Source organism: Lethenteron reissneri, chromosome 28 (assembly GCF_015708825.2).
Source record: "Lethenteron reissneri isolate LAM-NWPU_2019-01 chromosome 28, ASM1570882v1, whole genome shotgun sequence".
NCBI classification, from domain to species: Eukaryota; Metazoa; Chordata; class Hyperoartia; order Petromyzontiformes; family Petromyzontidae; genus Lethenteron; species Lethenteron reissneri.
The window spans coordinates 1,570,988-1,590,576 of record NC_083806.1 but is presented as its reverse complement, the minus strand read 5'-3'; the positions used below and the strand labels follow the sequence as shown (position 1 = coordinate 1,590,576).

At 43.9% G+C, this 19,589-nt stretch overlaps 2 protein-coding genes across 3 annotated transcripts in view; one reads left to right on the top strand and one right to left on the bottom strand.

The window, feature by feature from the left end:
- Positions 1-221: 221 nt before the first annotated feature.
- LOC133348759 (coiled-coil domain-containing protein 92-like) lies at positions 222-18,925 on the top strand. 2 transcript variants are annotated; one of them, XM_061561734.1, is made up of 4 exons: positions 222-323; positions 12,832-12,975; positions 13,524-13,565; positions 14,684-18,925. In XM_061561734.1, the coding sequence occupies exons 3-4, from the start codon at positions 13,544-13,546 to the stop codon at positions 15,520-15,522; spliced, it is 861 nt and encodes a 286-aa protein (XP_061417718.1). In that variant the 5' UTR covers positions 222-323; positions 12,832-12,975; positions 13,524-13,543; the 3' UTR covers positions 15,523-18,925. The 2 variants fall into 2 exon arrangements, with proteins under 2 accessions (XP_061417718.1, XP_061417717.1); XM_061561733.1 differs by lacking the exon at positions 222-323 and adding an exon at positions 3,336-3,676.
- LOC133348754 (dynein axonemal heavy chain 10-like) overlaps positions 14,256-19,589 on the bottom strand; it is a 105,660-nt gene continuing 100,326 nt past the window's right edge. The window contains 1 exon segment of the mRNA XM_061561713.1: positions 14,256-14,865. The gene's annotated coding sequence lies outside the window, so the exon portion shown is untranslated.

Here is a 19,589-nt window from a genome sequence, read left to right as displayed (position 1 = left end):
ATCATGCGACTGTCTGTGATCTTGCTGCTTGCTTGATACGTGGATGCACACAGTCATGCTGATTTGTGTTGCCCATATTGAAACTTCTGTCCGCTGTACAAGAATACGGGTAAACCGCATGGGTTGACAGCTATGAAACTGCAGATGGGCAGAATGAGAATCTTGTATTAATCCCGGAGGAATCCGATGACTTGTGAAGCTATTCCTCCTCCCCCCTATAGATGTCCAGTTGGGGCGGCTCAGCGACGTTACAACGGCGAACAATACGGCCACACGATCGGAGGGCAAATGAGAGAAAAGGGTAATAATACAAGTCACAAAAGGTAATAAAATAAAATAATTATACAAGTCCGACTTATCATGCTTGGGCACGGCACGATAAACAACAACAAAATAATCCAAGACTTAGCACGGTTGGCTACATACGGTGCAAAAGAAGTTCAACACACGGTTGCTAACGTAACGCACAATAGTCCCTCAATAAAATGGCACATTTACATTGAATTATCGATACAGAAGTAAGGATCAAAGTTACAAATCACATTTGCAAATGCAAAACTAATCTTCTGTTTCAAGATATTTTTTACAGGAAGATTTACGATGTCAAGGATTGTCCCATATAGAGTAGGTGCTTCAATCTGCAGGCGATTAATCTCATCTCTGCCCCTCCACGTGAACCTATATATTTCTACACATTCCATCATCCACACGGCCTTCTTGTAAGGGAGTGGATAATCACAGCAGCATTGGTTCAACACAAGTCAAACTCTAGACCAGTTTCGACATGCAGTGTCTCATCAGCAGTCCGAATTGCTTTAACCATTCTAATTATGGAGCTGAACTGCACCGAATCTCTAAAAACATCAATATATTTGCTTAGCATATTGGCTTGCTGGTCTGGAAAGACAATACCGTAGCTAGATAACAATATTTCTAGAATATTTTTAAATAAACACACTTATTTCAGACCCAATGCTGTTGCTAGACTAAAAATCAGGGCGGAGATGCATAATGGAGTTCTTCTTATAACGTTGTATTGTGCGGTGCAAAAGAAGTTAAACATAATACAATAATGTTTCATTGTATAATGATGGTTTAACGAAAGGCGCCTTGAATGAAATAAACTTTGGTTGTGTTTGCTCTGATTATAGAGGTGAACACACAACTGAGTACACAGCGTGTCCGTGTGCCATGCCACTGCGTGTGGTGTTGACACGGGTGGTAACGAGTCCATTTGGATTCATTATCACAGTTCCATTACGGGGCGTCCGAGTATTTTTTGTTTGTTTATGTTTTGGCGAATGGTAGCGGCCTCTAGCGCCTGCAAGGGGTCACGTGAAGCGACGTTAAATACACAATAACACGAAGAATATCTGTGTGTGCCGTAAAGGTCCATTATCCGAAACGTCTCCTATTATATATTTTATAAGACCATAGCGTTATTGACGAATGTTTCTTAGTTGCCTTGTTACAAACGAATATATTCCATGCGTTTGTCGTTATGCATTACCATAGAGGTCAATTAATCGTCCACGCATCATCCTCCCTGCTTGGTTATTTTTGTCAATCCACTGCTGGATGACGGCCTCCCCACGCCCTGTCGTCGTTCATACGGGTTGATGCACATACTTCACCACCCTGCTAAAACCGGGAAGGGGGCCCAGGACCGGTTCAGATATCACTCGCCACTGACGTGAGCCGGGGTCGGGAATCGAACTGAGGTGGCCAGGTTCACCGCGCAGTGCGCCAACTACGGAGCCACCGCTGCACCCCGCAAGTTTATGTTATATAATACTTAGGGGCCGTTCATAAATGACGTCACGCAATGTTGGACGATTTTTGACCCTCCCCCTCGTCACACGGCGTCACAAAAAGTCAGACCCCCCCCCCCCCTCAAATATGACGTCACAAAGCTCTGCCCCCCCCCCCACCTAAGTGCGTGACGTCATTTATGGACGGCCCCTTACGAAACATTGGGCATGCAAGATTTACCCACTCTATGGAATATACCCTAATCGAACCCCGCTTTAATCCGGTTACGAAAGATTTCAATGATATTGGTCATCTATGCACGATAGTGTTTGTAGCTATATCAAGTGTAACTCGTGTACAGTATAGCTTGCTGAGATGTCTTGTTCACACCACTGCTGGCAGAAGAGCCTCCATTAGGCAGAGCTCTCGAGAACCCCGCTAGAATGTACAGTATTTGGCCTACTCTTCCACGATGGCCAGACGTCTTGGAAGAAACAAAACACAGTACTGTACAGGGTAGTCCATATGTAGTGACCCCCAATTAATTGACCCCAATATTATAGTCTTGGTTCTTTCGGTAAAGTCACAACTGATGATGATTGCTTGTGTTGCAGTCGAAACGTTGTGATAATTTTATTGTTTAATATTTTTGTTATTTAATTTTTTCCCTTCTACGTGACTTTACCGAAAGAACCAAGAATATGAATCCCTGCAGTCACGAAAGCTTTAAATCAAAATTTGACCCCAATATTGTTTTATTTTGCATAACCATTAATGTTTCAAATAAACCTTACTTTAAAAAAAATCAGTTTCAGATCATTAAACGGGGCTCACAAGACATTTGGACCACCATGTACATGCATGGGAGTTCTCAGATCTCGAAAGCTCAGCGTATTTGAGCCTGGGTTTGTCCCTTGTACCGGGTGACCGCTTGGGTTTGCCAAGTGTTGTAGGCTGCGCGGGGCCGCGAGATGGCGAAGGGAGTTGCTGAGTGTCACCCCCTGGCATGCCTGATGGGTTTCCTCCGGTTTGCTCCCCATACGCCGCTTGCTAATGGCATTGAGAGGAGACATGGGGGGTGGGGGTTGGCTCAGGCGAGGGTAATGATAATAATACCGCACATCGGACGAGACCATTGTGGTCCTCATTTTCTGTCAGCGTGGGAACTGACACAATCTGGAATCCTAACCCAGAATTAATAATAACACCGTGGACCAAATACGAATGATTTCACGCAGTTTCTTGTATACACAGTAGACGTGTATTGTATACATTAAAGCACATATAGGTTATGCGACGATTCAATCCTTTAGCGCTATGTTCTTTACAAAGGGTGGAAAATGCGTAACGATACGATCCGCCTATTTTCCTATAATGTATACTGCCCTTTATTTCTATTAACAAAACCCGTCACTTGCGTGTTTAAAATTGTATAACATGTTTGACTTGGCTATTTTAATTTAGAATCCAATCATGCTGTGAATCCAATCAGAATAGGGGCCGCAGTGCACACACAGAGCCGGTCCCTATGGAAGACAGTGGGCGTTTAAATGTCAGGATGGACTCACCCACCTCACGCGCGATGGGGTTTCCTTAAAAGGACGTAAGCATCAGCTGTTAGAATTATTAACCATCATCACGAGCACTGCCATAGCAGCCGTGGTCTACGAGCCATAAGCAGCGTTATACCACGATTTGTAAAAAATATATATTAACAAACAGTGTGTATGCGGGAAGCCTTGCGTGGTTGGAACAATGTGTCCGCGGATGAGTTAAACAAGGGACACGTGCGGGGGATGAGCGGTGCGGCTGCTGGACTTGGCGCATTTTTTTTTCTTGCTTGAACCCGACGGTCCAATTCGCGCATAAATAGGCGCTTCCAACCAGCGAGACACGGGGAAAATGGCAGAAGACCGCTGCCACGGTGAGTCGAGTTTGCCAACGTTTCACCCCGCGTTGTGTGGCGTCGTTGCTGCTGGTTTGTGTAAAGGCGAGCTGATGGCCGCATCTGCAGTGGACGTATGTACTTGTGTGTTCTACCGGTGCGGTGCATTTGTATCCTTCGTGCAGGGACATCTTGCAGCAGCCATTTAAAATGTACTTACTGGATGTGCATGCCACACGCTGCGGGAGATGTAATGCATTGGTATATATTTTTTCGAATGTCTATATAGCTTTTTTTAGTTCATATGCTTTGGAACTCATACATCATCAGCTATGATCGCTGCTGGATAAAGGCTCTCACCCAAACCATCGCCATCTCTCGCGATCCTGAGATGAAACATTCCACTTCACGTATTTCATTGCTCCATCTCCCCGGTTGGAGCATCCTCTCGGGGTTCATATACATACGCATGAATTATATTAATATTTTCACGTGTGCTATCATGTATGTGTTGTCCAGTGGGAAATTATCCATTGATAAATGTTGTCGTTATATCTTACCGATATAACATGTTACGTCATTGGGGTAATAAAATTGATATTCTAAACATGTACAGTATATGGATATAAAAACATGCACGCATATACACGGCTGTGTACATTATTAATATACACTCGCTCCACTAACTACAGTTTTTAGACGTATGAACGCACACAATAGCCTCTCTTTCGCTCGTCACACGTACTGGCCTGTAGACAATCAGCGTAACCCAATGTCACTCCAAACGCAATTAGCAAAAACAACACCGCATTGCAGCGTGTTTGAACCAATGGCTGTTTCAACTATACCCTTCGTGCAATGAATATATAGATCATGCTGCTAAACAAGAGTTTTGTTCCTTCTCCAAAGCATTTAAAAAAAAATTAAACATTCAAAAGCACAGCAGACTCCCAAGAGCACAAGTGGAGAAAGACGCAAACACAAAACATTGCATTCACACAAATTGTGTCCGTGTGACAATGTAATACACAGAGGTGGGCGAGTGTACGAGTAGGTTGTTGAAGGGGGCGAGCGGGTCCATTGTCAGAATTGTCTGCTTAGAGACGGTATGAATACAATGAGCGAGTTGATAACATATCATTATCCATGACATTTAACATTTTGACATAAGGGGCCGTCCATAAATGACGTCACGCGATTTTGGACGATTTTTGACCCCCCCCCCCCCGTCGTCACACGGCGTCACAAAAAGTCAGACCCCCCCCCTCAAATATGACGTCACAAAGCTCTGCCCCCCCCCCCCCTCTAAACCCATATTTCTATTTTGAAAATAAAACTTGCTTCAAATCGCTTTAAACTATTGTCATTGTAGTGCGTATTTAATGTGGCGCTGCACTCTGATGTTGTAGGAGTGTTGTTATAACAATTAGTGTTATAACAATTCTATATTTATTTAAAGTTGCACATTTTTTATCTGGAACCCATGGGTCCCTCCATAAGGTTCAATTATTTATTATTATCTATTTCACCTATTACCTAATCGGGGAAAGGGGAGAAATATGGGGATGAGGAGTTGATTGAGGCTGCAAACCGTACATGGAAGTCGGTCTTTGATCCCTTAAGAGGGGATTCTCAGGTAAGGCTCCTTCTATACCTTGACAAACATCCATCCCTCTTAGTTTAACACAAAGATGCACTAAGGGGGCGTCCATAAATGACGTCACGCACCTGGGGGAGGGGGGGGGGTCAGACAGTTGTGACGATGTGTGACGAGGGGGGGGGGGTTTGAGAAATGTGACGTCACATCAAAATGCGCAACTTTAAATAAATATAGAATTGTGAAAACAACAATTGGTATAACACTCCTACAACATGAGAGTGCAGCGCCACATTAAATACGCACTACAATGTTTTATTTTCAAAATGGAAATATGGTTGGGGGGGGCAGAGCTTTGTGACGTCATATTTGAGGGGGGGGGGTCTGACTTTTTGTGACGCCGTGTGACGAGGGGGGGGTCAAAAATCGTCCAAAATCACGTGACGTCATTTATGGACGGCCCCTAAGGCGGCCTGCACGGCCAACAAAGCTCCGCATGATTACATGATGCGGTGTTTGCATTTCCTTTCACAAGACTGTTAGGTCATCTGTAACCCAACGCCGGTATGGGTGTTGGCGGGTAGGGGTAGTGATTGTGGGGAAATGGAGGTGGCGCCCACTGCACAGGGCTGGGCCATAATACATTTTCGCCTCCCTCTATCCACCATCATATATCTGTATATCTTAATATGACCTGCCTTTGAGTACCTTACAATTTATCTCTTATCATCTTCCCATGTGCAGTGGGGGTTATATATGACGTGAAAATATGAATTACATAAATGCCTAACCGCCATGCTTTTTGTTCTGCCGAAGCCTACTTTCATATATAGTCCAAGGGCCCAGACCTAAAAAAAATCACTTATTGGTACCAGCTGAGGTGGCAAAGTCTAGTCATGTTTTTTGTAATCCTCCATCTGTGTGTGGGACATATTCTGATCTGATCACCTTTGCGGAGTGGCAGCTTAGTTTTAGTTACCACGACTTGTAAACACCCATAGCCTGTGACAGGCGTCCGGAACGATGCAATGGGCATTATTACTGACAAACTACCTCGACCAAAGCCAGTTAGGTCACAAGCTGGTCTTTGTTGGTTTAAATGCACAATGAAAACACAGGATAATAAGGAATACCACAGTGAGGTACGGAACTACTTGAATATTATAAACATTGACATTCGCATATACTTAGTCAATGATACATGTGAAGTATTGGAAATGACGGCAGGAACTTCTTGACGGGTAACACACTTTTATTAAAACTTGACGTGTCACAATACAACGTGTGGTCTCTATTCTTTGTACTATACACTCCACTTAACTCGTGTAGACTCTATGCCTTTGGCTACACACAATACACTTGACTCGTGTAGACCCTATGCCTCTGGCTACACATAATACACTTGACTCGTGTAGACCCTATGCCTCTGGCTACACACAATACACTTGACTCGTGTAGACCCTATGCCTCTGGCTACACACAATGCATTCGGCTCGTGTAGACCCTATGCCTATGGCTACACACAATACACTCGCCTCTGGGTTACACAGAGTCCCAGTCCCGTTAGGACAGCGGGACTAGGTACCGCAGGGCCCTATCTCTTCGATCCCCGTCTTCATTCTTCGCTGGTTACATACTGCCCTTACGCCTGTGTGCATCCCCTTTTATAGCCCCTGCTCACGGGAGACGGAGCTGATGCGGACGTCTACGTGAGCATCGCTCCTTAGTTAACCAATCACGACGCGCTCTCTCTACGATCCGTTTTCCCCCAGCGCGTGTTAACACTACTCCACCAATCACACCGCGCTGTCACCTGATCACTCCCTCTCAGCGCGTCACCGGCACACAGCCAATCAGCACCCCGTAACCCACGACCCCGCGCTGACCCCTGATCCTCCACCGTCAGCGCGCGTCACCACATACACAGCCAATCATTACGCGCTGGCATACGATCCCTAATCCCAGCGCGTATCACCACTACACATGTAATCCCATATATATCGTTAGTGATGGGTATATGTAAAGGTTACATTATTGTTATCAAGCTCTGTGTGTACTTAGATGGTGTTAACAAGGGTAACCAAGTCCAGAATGACCACACTGTGCATCAATTTATACTACTACTACCACCACAGTAATACCATCAGAATCACCACCCTGTGTCACTCATCAAACTGCTCGTCTATCTCGTCATCTGACTCCCTGAGTTCAAAGTCAGGTTCTGGATCATCCTGCAGTTTTTGGTTACTGCAGGTCTGTAACCTGCACATGTCTGTGCATGTCAGTCCATTTGACAGGCACATGCAGCTTGGCATTTTGCATGAACGCATACACTTGCATGTTAGCAGTTCCAAGACCACATCTGGTGCGGGTGGGGAGCGCATCCAGTAAATGGCCAGCTTGCCATTATCGTCTGTCCATCCATACTTAGTAGGGCTTGGCACCACAGGGTTAGCCTGCAGACAGCATTTCCAGATTGCTGCCTGATAGTTGGCTCGTTGATCATGCATGAAGAGACAGTCTCTACATGGTGGCAGCTGGCTGGACTCGACTTCTCCCCTTTTGGTGCAGAAGAGCTGGTAGCGCAGTTCGTTCACCTCACCGGTGCTGCGATTAGCAACATACATGCGACTGGTGAACTGCTCAATTTTCTGGAACAGTCCATCACTCACATTCCATGACTACCCCTGTCGACTAAAAGTCTCTTGGCAGGAAGTGTCCTTTCTCACCATCTTCAGGGCATTCAGATTCCCTCTGATGGTGAATGCACTGACAGTGTCGCAGCCTGTGAAGGCGTGCAAGCCAATTAGGCTGTCACAGATGCTGTCTCCAAGTGACCTTGTCAGTTTGCTGATATTGACAAACCGTGTGCGGTTCTGTGTCCCACACTTCTCGTAGGCGGGAGAGGTGATGTCCTTCTGGAAGCCAAGACAAAGCACCATGACATCAGTGTCCTCAGCTGTGATGATAACTACCTTTGAGCCCACATTTGCTACATGCAATGCATGCAGGAGCAGACGGGTGTCAACTTCTTCATGCGTGGAGTGCAGCTCTGCTACTTTCTCACACTCATCTTCTGTCAACTTGTAGCAGGTTTCCTCACAAGTCATGTACAACACCTTGCCATGCAGCATCTCTCTGTATCGTGGGAATTACCACTCTTCCACCAGAAACTTGATGAGACTGGTCTTGTTGGAGGGACTGCACAGGAATTTTCTCCACTGCTGGACGTGGCACCCCCCTGCAAGATTCTTGTACTGGAGAGTGTTATCTGCACCCCGGTTCAGTCGTTCAGCATCTTTGATCGAAGTCTGTCGGTAGACATTAAACAGGACCCTGCGGGGTGGGCTGGTAGGAACGAATAACCAAAGAATATAAACATAATGTATTATTACACTTGTTTAGCCAGGAAAGCCCCACTGAGTCGAAAGGTTTTTGTAGGGTCCTGCCAAGTGTTTGCAGTAGGGGGCGATGTTGCTACACCTAATCGGACGATCCGAAGGGAGATTTTGAGGCCTAGTTCTAGGCTTTAGGCCTAGCTGTAGGCTTTAGGGCGCTGTGAGTTAATTTTTAATTTAAATTTTTAATTATTAATGTATAATTTAAATGTTTTAATTATTAATGTAAAAGCTTTAAATGTAAATGTTTCTATTTTAAAACATCAGGGAATGTAACATTGTTAAACATTAACTCTCTTTCACACACGCGGGGGTACGATACGAAGGGAGACTTTGAGGCCTAGTTCTAGGCTTTAGGCCTAGCTGTAGGCTTTAGGGCGCTGTGAGTTTTTTATTTAATTTCAAAGTTTTAATTAAAAGCTATCTCAGGGAATTATAAGGGAATGTTACACGTGTTTAGCCAGGAAAGCCTCATTCATTTAAATGTTTTAATTAAAGCTATCTGAGGGAATTACAAGGGAATGTTACACTTGTTTAGCCAGGAAAGCCTCACAGAGTCTAAAGGTTTTTGTAGGGTCATGCCAAGTGTTTTCAGTAGGGGGCGATGTTGCTACACGTAATCGGACATTGGACGGACGGACGTACGATATAATCTATTGTAGGCTGGTCCACTTCGTTCCTACCAGTAAAAAATCAGTCCTCTCACTCTGTGCCCCCTCGTGGAGGACCTGGGTCAAGGCTGACTCTGCCACCTGTGCAAATATTTTGTTGTTGCCATTCATTTTTTTGGACCAGGCTCATCCCATCAATGATGGAAGTAGATGGGGTTGGGATGTCTTCTGCAGGAGACACATTCTTTTCAAGCTCTCTGGAAAGTGCAGCCTTGTTTGATTTTCTTAGGGACCCATCAGCATTTGCCAGTGCCCATGGCAGTGGGCCCAATGGGTGGGCAAGGACATCGTTCATATTCACCTTCCTGCTTTCAGCCACCAGGATCATGTGGCTGAACAGGTTTCTATCTGCCTTCAGAACCACATCCTGTGCTTTCTTTCCATGTGCTGTTTTTGTGCTGGCATTGGAGAATGTCTTCAGACTTTGCTTGGTCATCTTGTCGTGGTATTTCACAGATGGTAGGTCAACTAACCTTGTTTGCTTCAATACCTGGTAGGCCTCTTCTCCTATCTCAAGAGGTCTCAAGAGATCCCTGGTAACATCAGGTGAAGCCATGGTACCAGTGGAGAGGCTAACCAGATCTGTCTCATCAGGGGATAGGGGATTGATCCAGTTAGTCTCCATAAGGTCAATGAGAGACTGGCCATCTGCTTCATCTCTCTTGATCCTTGGACCCTGTAGATTTGGATGGGACAGTTTGGAGTTGCCTTGACCTATCAAGTCTCTCAGCTGTCTGAGGTACATGCTTCTGTACTCAGCTGTTAGGTAAAATTTGGTCACGGCTCCTGGCTTCAAGCTGAATCCCTTTGTCCCCCCAGCTGTCTGGGTGTCTTTTTTCACTGTTTCTTCTGTAGCGTGGTCAACAGGGATTCGGCCAAAGGGATTGGTGGAGCCCAGTTGAACTGAAAAGCCTCCTTCATCTTAACTAATCTTAACTAAATTAAGGGGAGGTACTACAGATGAATAGCCAAAAAAATCCTATCCTTTTATCAGAACGAAAAATTACCAGAAGAATATACACAAAAATATAAGCTTTTTTGTATTGTGACTTTCCCCCCATTCATTTATGCATATTTTCGTGTTATCTCATTAAATATACACACATTTGCATATTATGTAAAACACAATATTGACTTAGTAGATGAAGCCGTAACTTTTTGGTTTGTTTTAATGTGATCAATAACTAATTGGTTGGCAATCTACAGAGGCTTTTGTCATATTATTCTTTCAGTTAATTATGTAAAAATATATTTTACATATATACTACCACATAAAATGACAAAAATATCAAAAAATCATTCTGAACATTTCTAGCTATTCCAAGTAGGAAGCAGTATGTAGAATTATGTGGCTTTACCTTTTATGAAACATGAGTTTTCACACTCGGCATGCAAAATGTCATTTTTAGAAAATCGCAATACCAGTTCTGGCACTGTGATGCCAGTAGCAATGAGACTTGAGAGTTCTACTTGTGTGTTCCCCCTCTTAATGCCATGACAGCAAAGTAAATAGCCATATATGACGAAGCTAGACGTCTGCTCCAGAGAATAAGCTTGTCAATGATATGCAATTCACGTAGGTTATTTCTTAGAATGCGGAGACAAATTACTAATTTAAGACTTTGTTTACTTGGCGAAGTGTGTATAAAATCGTAAAAACAAACTTAGAAAATATAAAGTTACTTTTTATGATTTTAATAATCAATTATTACCAATAACAAAGTTATTACCAATAACAAAGTTATTGGTAATAATTGTGTGCATGTTATGAAAGTTTACAATTTATAGAAGCAAAATATTAAAAATATATAAAAATTGACAAACTTAACAATAATCTTAACAGGTACATTAATACATTGAGGGTAAAGTTACCACTTTAGATATCTTTACTGAACAGAAATAATACAGAACCATCAGTACTTGCCTCACCTGCCACTAAGTGATCATGAACAAACAAGCAGCTAGAAACAGAAGGAAAACAGCGCCAATCTATTCCAGACTTCACTAAGTCACTGAAATTGAAGAACAAGCGTAAATAAATGCTATATGTATGAAATACATGCCTTGGGGAAAAACATCCATTTTGTAAATTATTTATTGTCTTAACAGCAGAGGTGTTGGAATGTTTTATTTGTAACGTCCGGGCAAATAGGCGTGATTGGGATAGGTGCAAAAACAGGTTTACTGCGAGAACAATTCAACAGCTGCTCATTTGGAAAGGTTGTCATGTCTTGACTTCTGTTGGTGTAACAAACAAAATGGCACCTTTGAAGTTTTGCCACCTTGGGTGGTACCGATAACTGGTCTGGCCCAAGGACTAATACAAGTATGTTATCAGTCAACGTCTTTAATTTGCATTCACTGAATCGTGTGTCCATTTTCTGGCTCTCAAACTCCAAGCATGCACCTTCTAACACACATCTTTGGTTCCAGGTTATTTACCATTGTCTTTGTTTCTGATCCGTGTCGATCTCTCCAGTGCTGCTGAGGTGGTCCACTTTACTCCAGTGACCCGGGTGCTGCCGCGGGGTCCACTTTCTGCCCATCCCCCCCCCCACTTCTCTCTCCCCCCCTACTGCCGAGGCCTATACAACCTCGTGCCACGGCAGATCTCTCGCCTACTTCAGCAGTTTTTTCTTGCTGTGGTTGTCCCACCTGATGACGATTGCTTGTGTTGCGATCGAAACGTCGTGATCTATTATTGTTCTACCTACGTGACTTTACCGAAAGAACCAAAGAGTATGGTATCATGCTCTTTATTCAGTTTACCATTATGTACTTGGAGCGGTAAAAAAATGTACAACATAATAAATAACAACTATTGTATTTATATGTTATACGGAAGTAAACGCCTGTCTTCTATCTAGCTGGGTGAAACTGTAGTTCTGGTGCTTGACTCACTCTTGTAAGCCTGAGTTAATTTCCTGCTCTTGGATAAGAAGTCAACAGTGAATGTCCCCTTGGACGTAGACTTGGGCCCCACCAATACTGGTTCAGGCCCACCAATGGAGGTAAATGTCACGCATTTCTGGGTTGAACAGGAAGACAAGATGACATTGCCTTGACCCAGAAAGCATCTCAGTCCTCTGCCCAATGGCATGTCCTCACTTCAAACTCCTTTTTCCCCATCACATTCTTGAGCGTCTTTACTTCATCTGTACACCTCCACCACCTTCAAATTGTCAAGCAGCATCTTTCTCTTTCTGCCTCTGTACGTCTCCCATGCGTTTTCGTGTTGTACTGCGTAATGGTCAGAATGCCCGACGTTTCACTCAACGTGCAGGGAGCCAATTCATGAACCAGTATTGAGCTGAGGGACTGAGCTCCTGAAGAAGTTCTCAGCACATGAATAGAAATGCCAGATAAGCCAAACAACACAAAACACAACCTGAAAACAGGAGTGTTCAAATCGGTTTCCTCTCCAACTGAACCTGCTGAAAAACTGAATTACTCTTCCTCATTAAACTAAAGAACCTGTAACAAAACCTTGCACACATGCATGATTTCCTCACGGCTGACTCTGTGTAGGAGATGTCCTGGAGCCCTGGGAGCCAGCGGCCAGGGCTCGGCTGGAGCGAGCCAAGGAAGCTCTCCAGGCCGAGCAGCACGCGCACAGCCAGAGGCTCGGCCTCCTGCACTCGGAGATAGCACAGCTGCAACGTCACTGCGCTGGTACTGGGGGCACCCCACCGCCGTTCACTTCTCCACAGTGATAGTCGCTAAATGCTGGGAGAAACAGGGGCTGGATCTGTATAAAATTCTGCAAATCCAGGAAATCGTGATAACATTCGGTATCGTGATTTCAGTGGCAAATTTTAGTGTCACAATAAAAGTCACCATGGAAATTTCTAGGCATGTTAATATCCTCTTATGGCTGATGATGTTTCCACTTCGAGTTTCCACCCTAAACGCATAATTCCTTGGTGCTCCCTGCTGCGATGGCATCTTCAAGTGTATAAAATGTATCAATAATTTATGTAAGTCGCTGCTGTAAGAATGTGTATGTGTAGTATATTTCATTGCTAACATTATAATTGGGTCATGGGGAAAGCAGAGGGCAAAGGGAAATTAAATAATCAAAACATGACATGTAGGTGTATTGCATATTGTACCTATCATAAATGTATGAACGTAGGATATTAGCCAACTGTGAATAGATTGATTGGTAATGATGGTGAGATTGATAATCACTGAAGTGTTTTTGGTTTAAACTGTTGCAGATTTGACTTTTGAAGTTGTGATGAAGACAGCCCCCAGTGAAGGTGAGATCATTTTTTTCACATCTTCAATAGGAAAGAACATCCGTGCAAAGAGCTTCAGAGCTCATCGGACTCCTCCAGCGTAAATAAATATTATGATTCTGTGTAAAGTGCTTCAACAAAGGTGACCTTCAAATCAAGGGGAGGCAATCAATAAATCCACCCACACACTTCCAGTCTGCTGATAGGCATTTAGACTACAAATGACTCCACTTTAACGCAATGCAGACTTTACGATCTAATGTCGTACTACAGTCTGCAGCACATGATATCGCGGAGGACGAGAATGGTGATGGAGTGGCAGCCAGGGGAAGGACCGCATCCGAGAGGACGACTAACTTTGGAGATAGTGACGAGATTAATTCGTGTGCTGGAGACGAATGGATTGTCGCATCGAGGAACCAGTAAGAGATAGAAGAACATAGCTGACCATTATTAATAAAATCGTGGTGCAGCAGTGGCAAGTGGTTAGCGTACTGCAATGTGGGGAATCCTCAGCCATGGCTCATGTAAATTGAATATCTGAACGAATCCCACGCAACCCCATCATCAACCTGAATTGACCAGCATCACGAAATATGGTAAAATAACCACCATTGTCTGAAAGTGTGGGGTGGCCCTCATCCATTATTATTGATGAAATCGCCTCAAACATGTTGCAAATACAATAAAATAGTGAATGAACTCGAACTTTTGAAACATGTTTATTACAATATATGCTTAACAAATTGTCAACAGTGTTTCTTAACAATACCAAACCTCAAACAGCATAAACAAAAACAAAAGACGGTGTAGAACAGGTAAATGATTCACAACTTGCAACAAACGTGTTTGATTAGGGTTGGCTAATTTTTATCAAGTGTGGCCCTTCCTGGAATAAAAGTGCCTTTTTCATAAACCCTGTTCAGGAGTGGTGTAGGAATCTAGAATTAATTGTAATAATAGTTATGTAACTTTATGGTAATCAAGTTTTAAATTTCCAGTAGCAGCTGCAGGAAAAAAATAAATGTAGGTCAACAGTGACAAATACAGATAAATACTGGGTCAATGGAATGGATATAAATTCACCAACTCCAAGAAAAAACTAACATTTTTTTGTGTGCTTGTGTCACATCACACAGGAGAGCTCTGGAGCAAAGATGAAAAGAGTGTGGATGAGGCACTGGAGAGGAGTGTTTGGGAGCTGGAAGCTCAGCTCAGAAATAAAGAACAAGAGAAGCAGGAGCTCACCGAGCAGATCGACCAAACGCTGGTAGTCATTGTGGCGCTGGAGGGCGGCATGAGGGGCCAGGAGCGCGAGTATCTGGAGGAGATAAAGCAGAAGAGCCACAGGATGCACGTCATGGCTCACGAATTAGAGCAACAGCGCAGCACCATAGCCCACCTAACGACCCAGCTGCATCACGTCAGGGGCAGGCTCTCCAGCGGCAAGGGCTACCCCCCGCCCAAGGTGGACAGCGCGACAGGTCGGGGAGCTTCGCCCGCGGCTGTACGAGGGCCTCCCGTCGGGAAGGACCATGGCGACTGGCGGCAAAGCAGCATCGTGAGGCAGTCGTACGTGTCGCCCAAGTACAGCGTGCGCAGCGCGGCTGTACGCTCTATGAGTCTCGACAGCCTCACGGATATGCCCGACCCTGGACTCTTCCTCAGCCCTGTGCTGGACTCCTGGGTGTCCCCCAGGGTGGTGGGCAACCCCTGCCTCTACCTGTACGACATGCCTGACCCCTCCGCCTTCCTGCCGTGCCAGGACACGGGCATTCACGGCTGCGGTAGCCAAATGCCACGAGAGCTTGTGCTCAATGATAAAGACTGCAACAATGCGGTTCGTCTTCCCCAGACAGGGCTGGACGATGCTCAAAGCCAAACAGCAGGACTCGTTCGGCTATCTCAGACGTTACCAAACGTACCAACACCTAAAGTGACCTGTTTGAAGCAGGGCAAGAAGACAAAGGCTTTATGACCACAATCTACACTTTAATAGTATTAACATTTTAACTGTAACAAATGGATGTAGTGAAGCATTGTTTTTTTACAGTTAAATATCATTTCATGAATAGTTAAAGAAAACTGGTGGGAAAAAGTGGAAACCATCCCTTGTAGACATAGATGTGTGAAGAGTAATTATTGATTACGGTAAAATATTTTTCCCACTGGTTACACGTGCATTTGCTTACAGTTACACGGAGACAATCTCATTGGCAGTGCTAACAAAATACTAGCCAAGTCAGAACATGGTATTTTAATATTATATATTGGGCATAGGCACATGCACAGATATCTATCAACTGAATGCCCTCAAATTACAAAACAGCAAACGTGCACTGCTAATTGCTGAATTTACAAATCAGTAATTGAAATCTCTTTCCCGTAAAACCTTGCTGAGTCTTCAAGACTCTTAATAAGGTCCTGTATGCAATGTTAGCCCAATTTATTAGAACTGATGGTGACTTCCAGAAATAATTGAGGGCATTTATATAAGACACAACATAATAATGCCCTAAATTTACCCCGGTAAGACCAAAGAGATTGTCAGGAGGGGGCTATACTGGGATGTTTGGCCAATTCCATTCATGAATGTTTGGCTTCAATGCCAGTGGAAATTGAACTACCCAAAGAAAACCTACGCATATGAGGGGGTAAAACTTGAAGTTCTATACAGATTCAAGAATCAGTTGCTCTCCTGCCATTTTATGGCTACTTTGCATCACGAACAACGTATTCACAACAGTCATGGCACTGAGCCTGGACAGTGGCATTTAGTGGGGATCTTTGTTCGTGGGGATCTATGTTGCTAACAGCAATATCTTCTTTACTGAAGGCTTGGCTAGCCAAAGTAATTAAGATTTGTATTTTTCTCACAGCGGCAGAAAAAAATATACTCGCTGGGGTTTTTTTCCATAATAAACTTTGCTGAACACTGTAGGCTTTTTGTGGACACGTTTTAACGATTATTGGAGATCGGGAATAGAACGTTAGTGTTCATAGGCAAGCAGCAGATGTGCGGTGCCTGATGGTTGGCTATGCCCACGATACCGTGGAACGTTAATAATGCATTAGCAACTGGGTTTTTACACAACAACCATAAGCACATAATGTAATACATGGCTTGGTAAATGTAATACCATAGTTCGTTTCTGCAGCTGTGATTGTTACACACACATGTAAACATTTATAATGGGCTTGTATACAATATGAAATGTTTTCGATGTAAAAAAATAACGAAGATGAATATGTACTGTCTGACAGTAAGCTATAATTCTCAGCATGCAAGCCATTCTTCTCATACTGCTGGTGTACATTTTCACATCTTCTCTTTGCGCAAATCTTTTTTCAGACCTTTCCCACTGGTTTTCTTCGCTCCATTTACCTCCCTACCATCATCCCCCTTCGCTCTACCTCTCACTTATTGATCACGCTTCACGTGCATAGAAAAGTGAATTTGTTTTCTAGCAGTGGATATCCGCACTTAAATATTCACATCTCCACAAGGAGGCCTGGAATAGACCATAGGGGTGGAGGGGGCTGATTCCCCTCTACTTGGTAGGGGACAAAGACTTAGCCACCTCGACTAAAATTTTCTCTGGTTAGGGAATACTGTAGTTGCCAATTGGCTACCTTTAACAGTAAATGGTCCATATAAACGCATTCATTTACTGTTAAAAGAACATCTAAAGTGTTACAAATATAATGTGCTATACATAACTTATGTTAACAGTATCACTCTTTGGAGAGACACTGTGGCTGCGGGATGGTGAACTTAAAGAGTACAATATAATCTGAGGCAGAACGCGTCTCCTGTCTGTGCTCAGCTCTCTTCTGCAACCGGACTACAGGAATATGAATTTAAATAGCGTTTCAATGCAAGAGCATCTAAACAGAGTACTATACGACAACCATATTAACGTACGCAGTTCAAACTAAGTATTAAGTATATTATAACAATAATGCAAACCTAATTTTAAAATATATTGGCTATATAAATCCCCATTTGGTGGTACAGTGTATCATGTGTATAACGTTTGAGATGTAGTTTTCATTTAGGCACTAAATACATTCAAATTGTAATTGGAGCCACTCTGTCCTCACCCCTCCGCTACAGCACCTTTACCTTTATGCAGCAGATGCTGACTTTTTTTTCCCCTTCCATCATGGTTTCGCCCAACTCCCCTGTCTCCCCCCCATCCCCCCATTTTCTCCACCATTTAGCACACCCCTCCCCCCCCCCCACTTGCGAAGGCTGTAGCACTGCCAATGGCATAAAGGACAGTACAGTATTTATTCGAATCTAAAAATACATGACCACAGCAGACATAAGACAGCAGCCCCTCACCCCAACCCACGAAGATGGGTCTCCATGACCTCACGGGGCCTACGCCCTTGCACTGGCTTGGAAGAAACTACAGCTCCGCGCTGCACCATGACACGTGTCTCGTATGCGATGTAGGCAAGATTATTCAAGGTTGGGCCGAGCTGCACTGTGCATTAGTGCCTTTTACAAGAGGAATGACCTTTCTGTAGCCAGACATGTTGGTCTGTGTACTTGTGAGCTAGGACATGAATCTTGACATGCGTGCATGTGAGCTGAATATTCTACACACATCAACATCATCGTCGTCATCTTTAGCCATGTGCATGGCGCCAAGTCAAAGAAATATTTAAGATTGACTCCAGCTTACTTTGTTGACAAGATGTAACAGGGAGTTTCTTTAATTGACATTGAGGTAAATGTCCTAACATGAAATGCAAGGTAATTTATTAGAATGAAATATAAAGCATCCTGATGGATTGTGCTATTTATCATATACATTACACGCCTAATTATAGCCTAAGTGAGCATAGTGTTTAACATATATGCATGTGTCTTAACTCATTGTTTGAATTGTTAAGTGTTTTTTAAGTTTATTTACCAATGTGTTTCCTATTGCTGTAGATAAATAGTAATGTGATTGTCTTTGCCTCAAGGACAAATTCATCTGGCACTGCGTATGGCTGATGCTCCTCGGGTTGGTTAGTGGACAAAGAATACAATCAGTACAACCTGAATAAACGATATTTTCCAAGGAATGTTCCGGTAAGAAAAAGGTAACCAAAAAACCCTGCTAAATGCAAAGTTGTATCAATAACTTTAACAACAAAAAAATCAGTATTTCTATTTCATGGGCACTTTGAATTGATTTGGTAGATCTGCCTCAAATGTTAGAGCTTCCCAAAGTATAGCAACAAGTTGATAATATGTAGTTATTATTTTGAATGTTTTAACCCATACATTTAAATAAATTACATTTCTTATTGCACTTGCTATGCGGAACATTATAGCATATGGCTCACTATGCAAAGAGATTCAATAAAATTCATATTACTCATGTTTTGTCAGATTTTATGTTTGCACAACATTGACAAACATTTGGTCTACTTTTCCCAGAAATGTAACTTTCCGAAATGCATGGTCCGTTCGTTCGTTCGTTTCTCAGTCCGCTTGTCCTGATGAGGGTCGTGGAGGCAGCATGTTGAGTCGGACAGGCGTTCCCAAGCCAGATGAGCGACATAGTCCCGCCAGCGTGTCCTGGGCTGGCCCCGGAGTTTATGCCCAATGGGACGTGCCCGGTAGAGTTCCAGGGGGAGTCTATCAGGGGGGCATCTTTACCATCTACCTGAACCATCTCAACTGGCTCCTCTCGATCCAGAGGAGCAGCCGCTCGACTTTGAGGCTCTCCCGGATTACCGAGCTCCTCACCCGATCACGGAGAGTGAGCCCCTTGTACCCACGATCTCATCCTTTCGGTCATTACCCAAAGCTCATGACCATGGGTCAGGGTGGGAATGTAGATCGACCTGTCACCAAGAACTTTGTTCGAGAACTCAGCTCCCGCTTCACTACCACGCAATGGTGCAGTGCCCACAACACTGCGGACGCCGCACCGATCTGCCAGCCGATCTCCCGCTCCCACTTACCATCACTCGCGAAAGAGACACCGGGGTACTTAAACTCCTCCACTAAGGGCAGCTATTCCCCCCTCACCTGGAGAG

What these genes read in the sequence shown, in the direction of transcription:
- LOC133348759 (XM_061561733.1), top strand. Translation starts at nt 3,655, where the DNA reads ATGGCAGAAGACCGCTGCCACG. An exon ending in GGCAGAAGACCGCTGCCACG is followed by an intron (nt 3,677 to 12,831) that starts GTGAGTCGAGTT and finishes GACTCTGTGTAG; the next exon opens with GAGATGTCCTGGAGCCCTGG. An exon ending in GAAGACAGCCCCCAGTGAAG is followed by an intron (nt 13,566 to 14,683) that starts GTGAGATCATTT and finishes CACATCACACAG; the next exon opens with GAGAGCTCTGGAGCAAAGAT.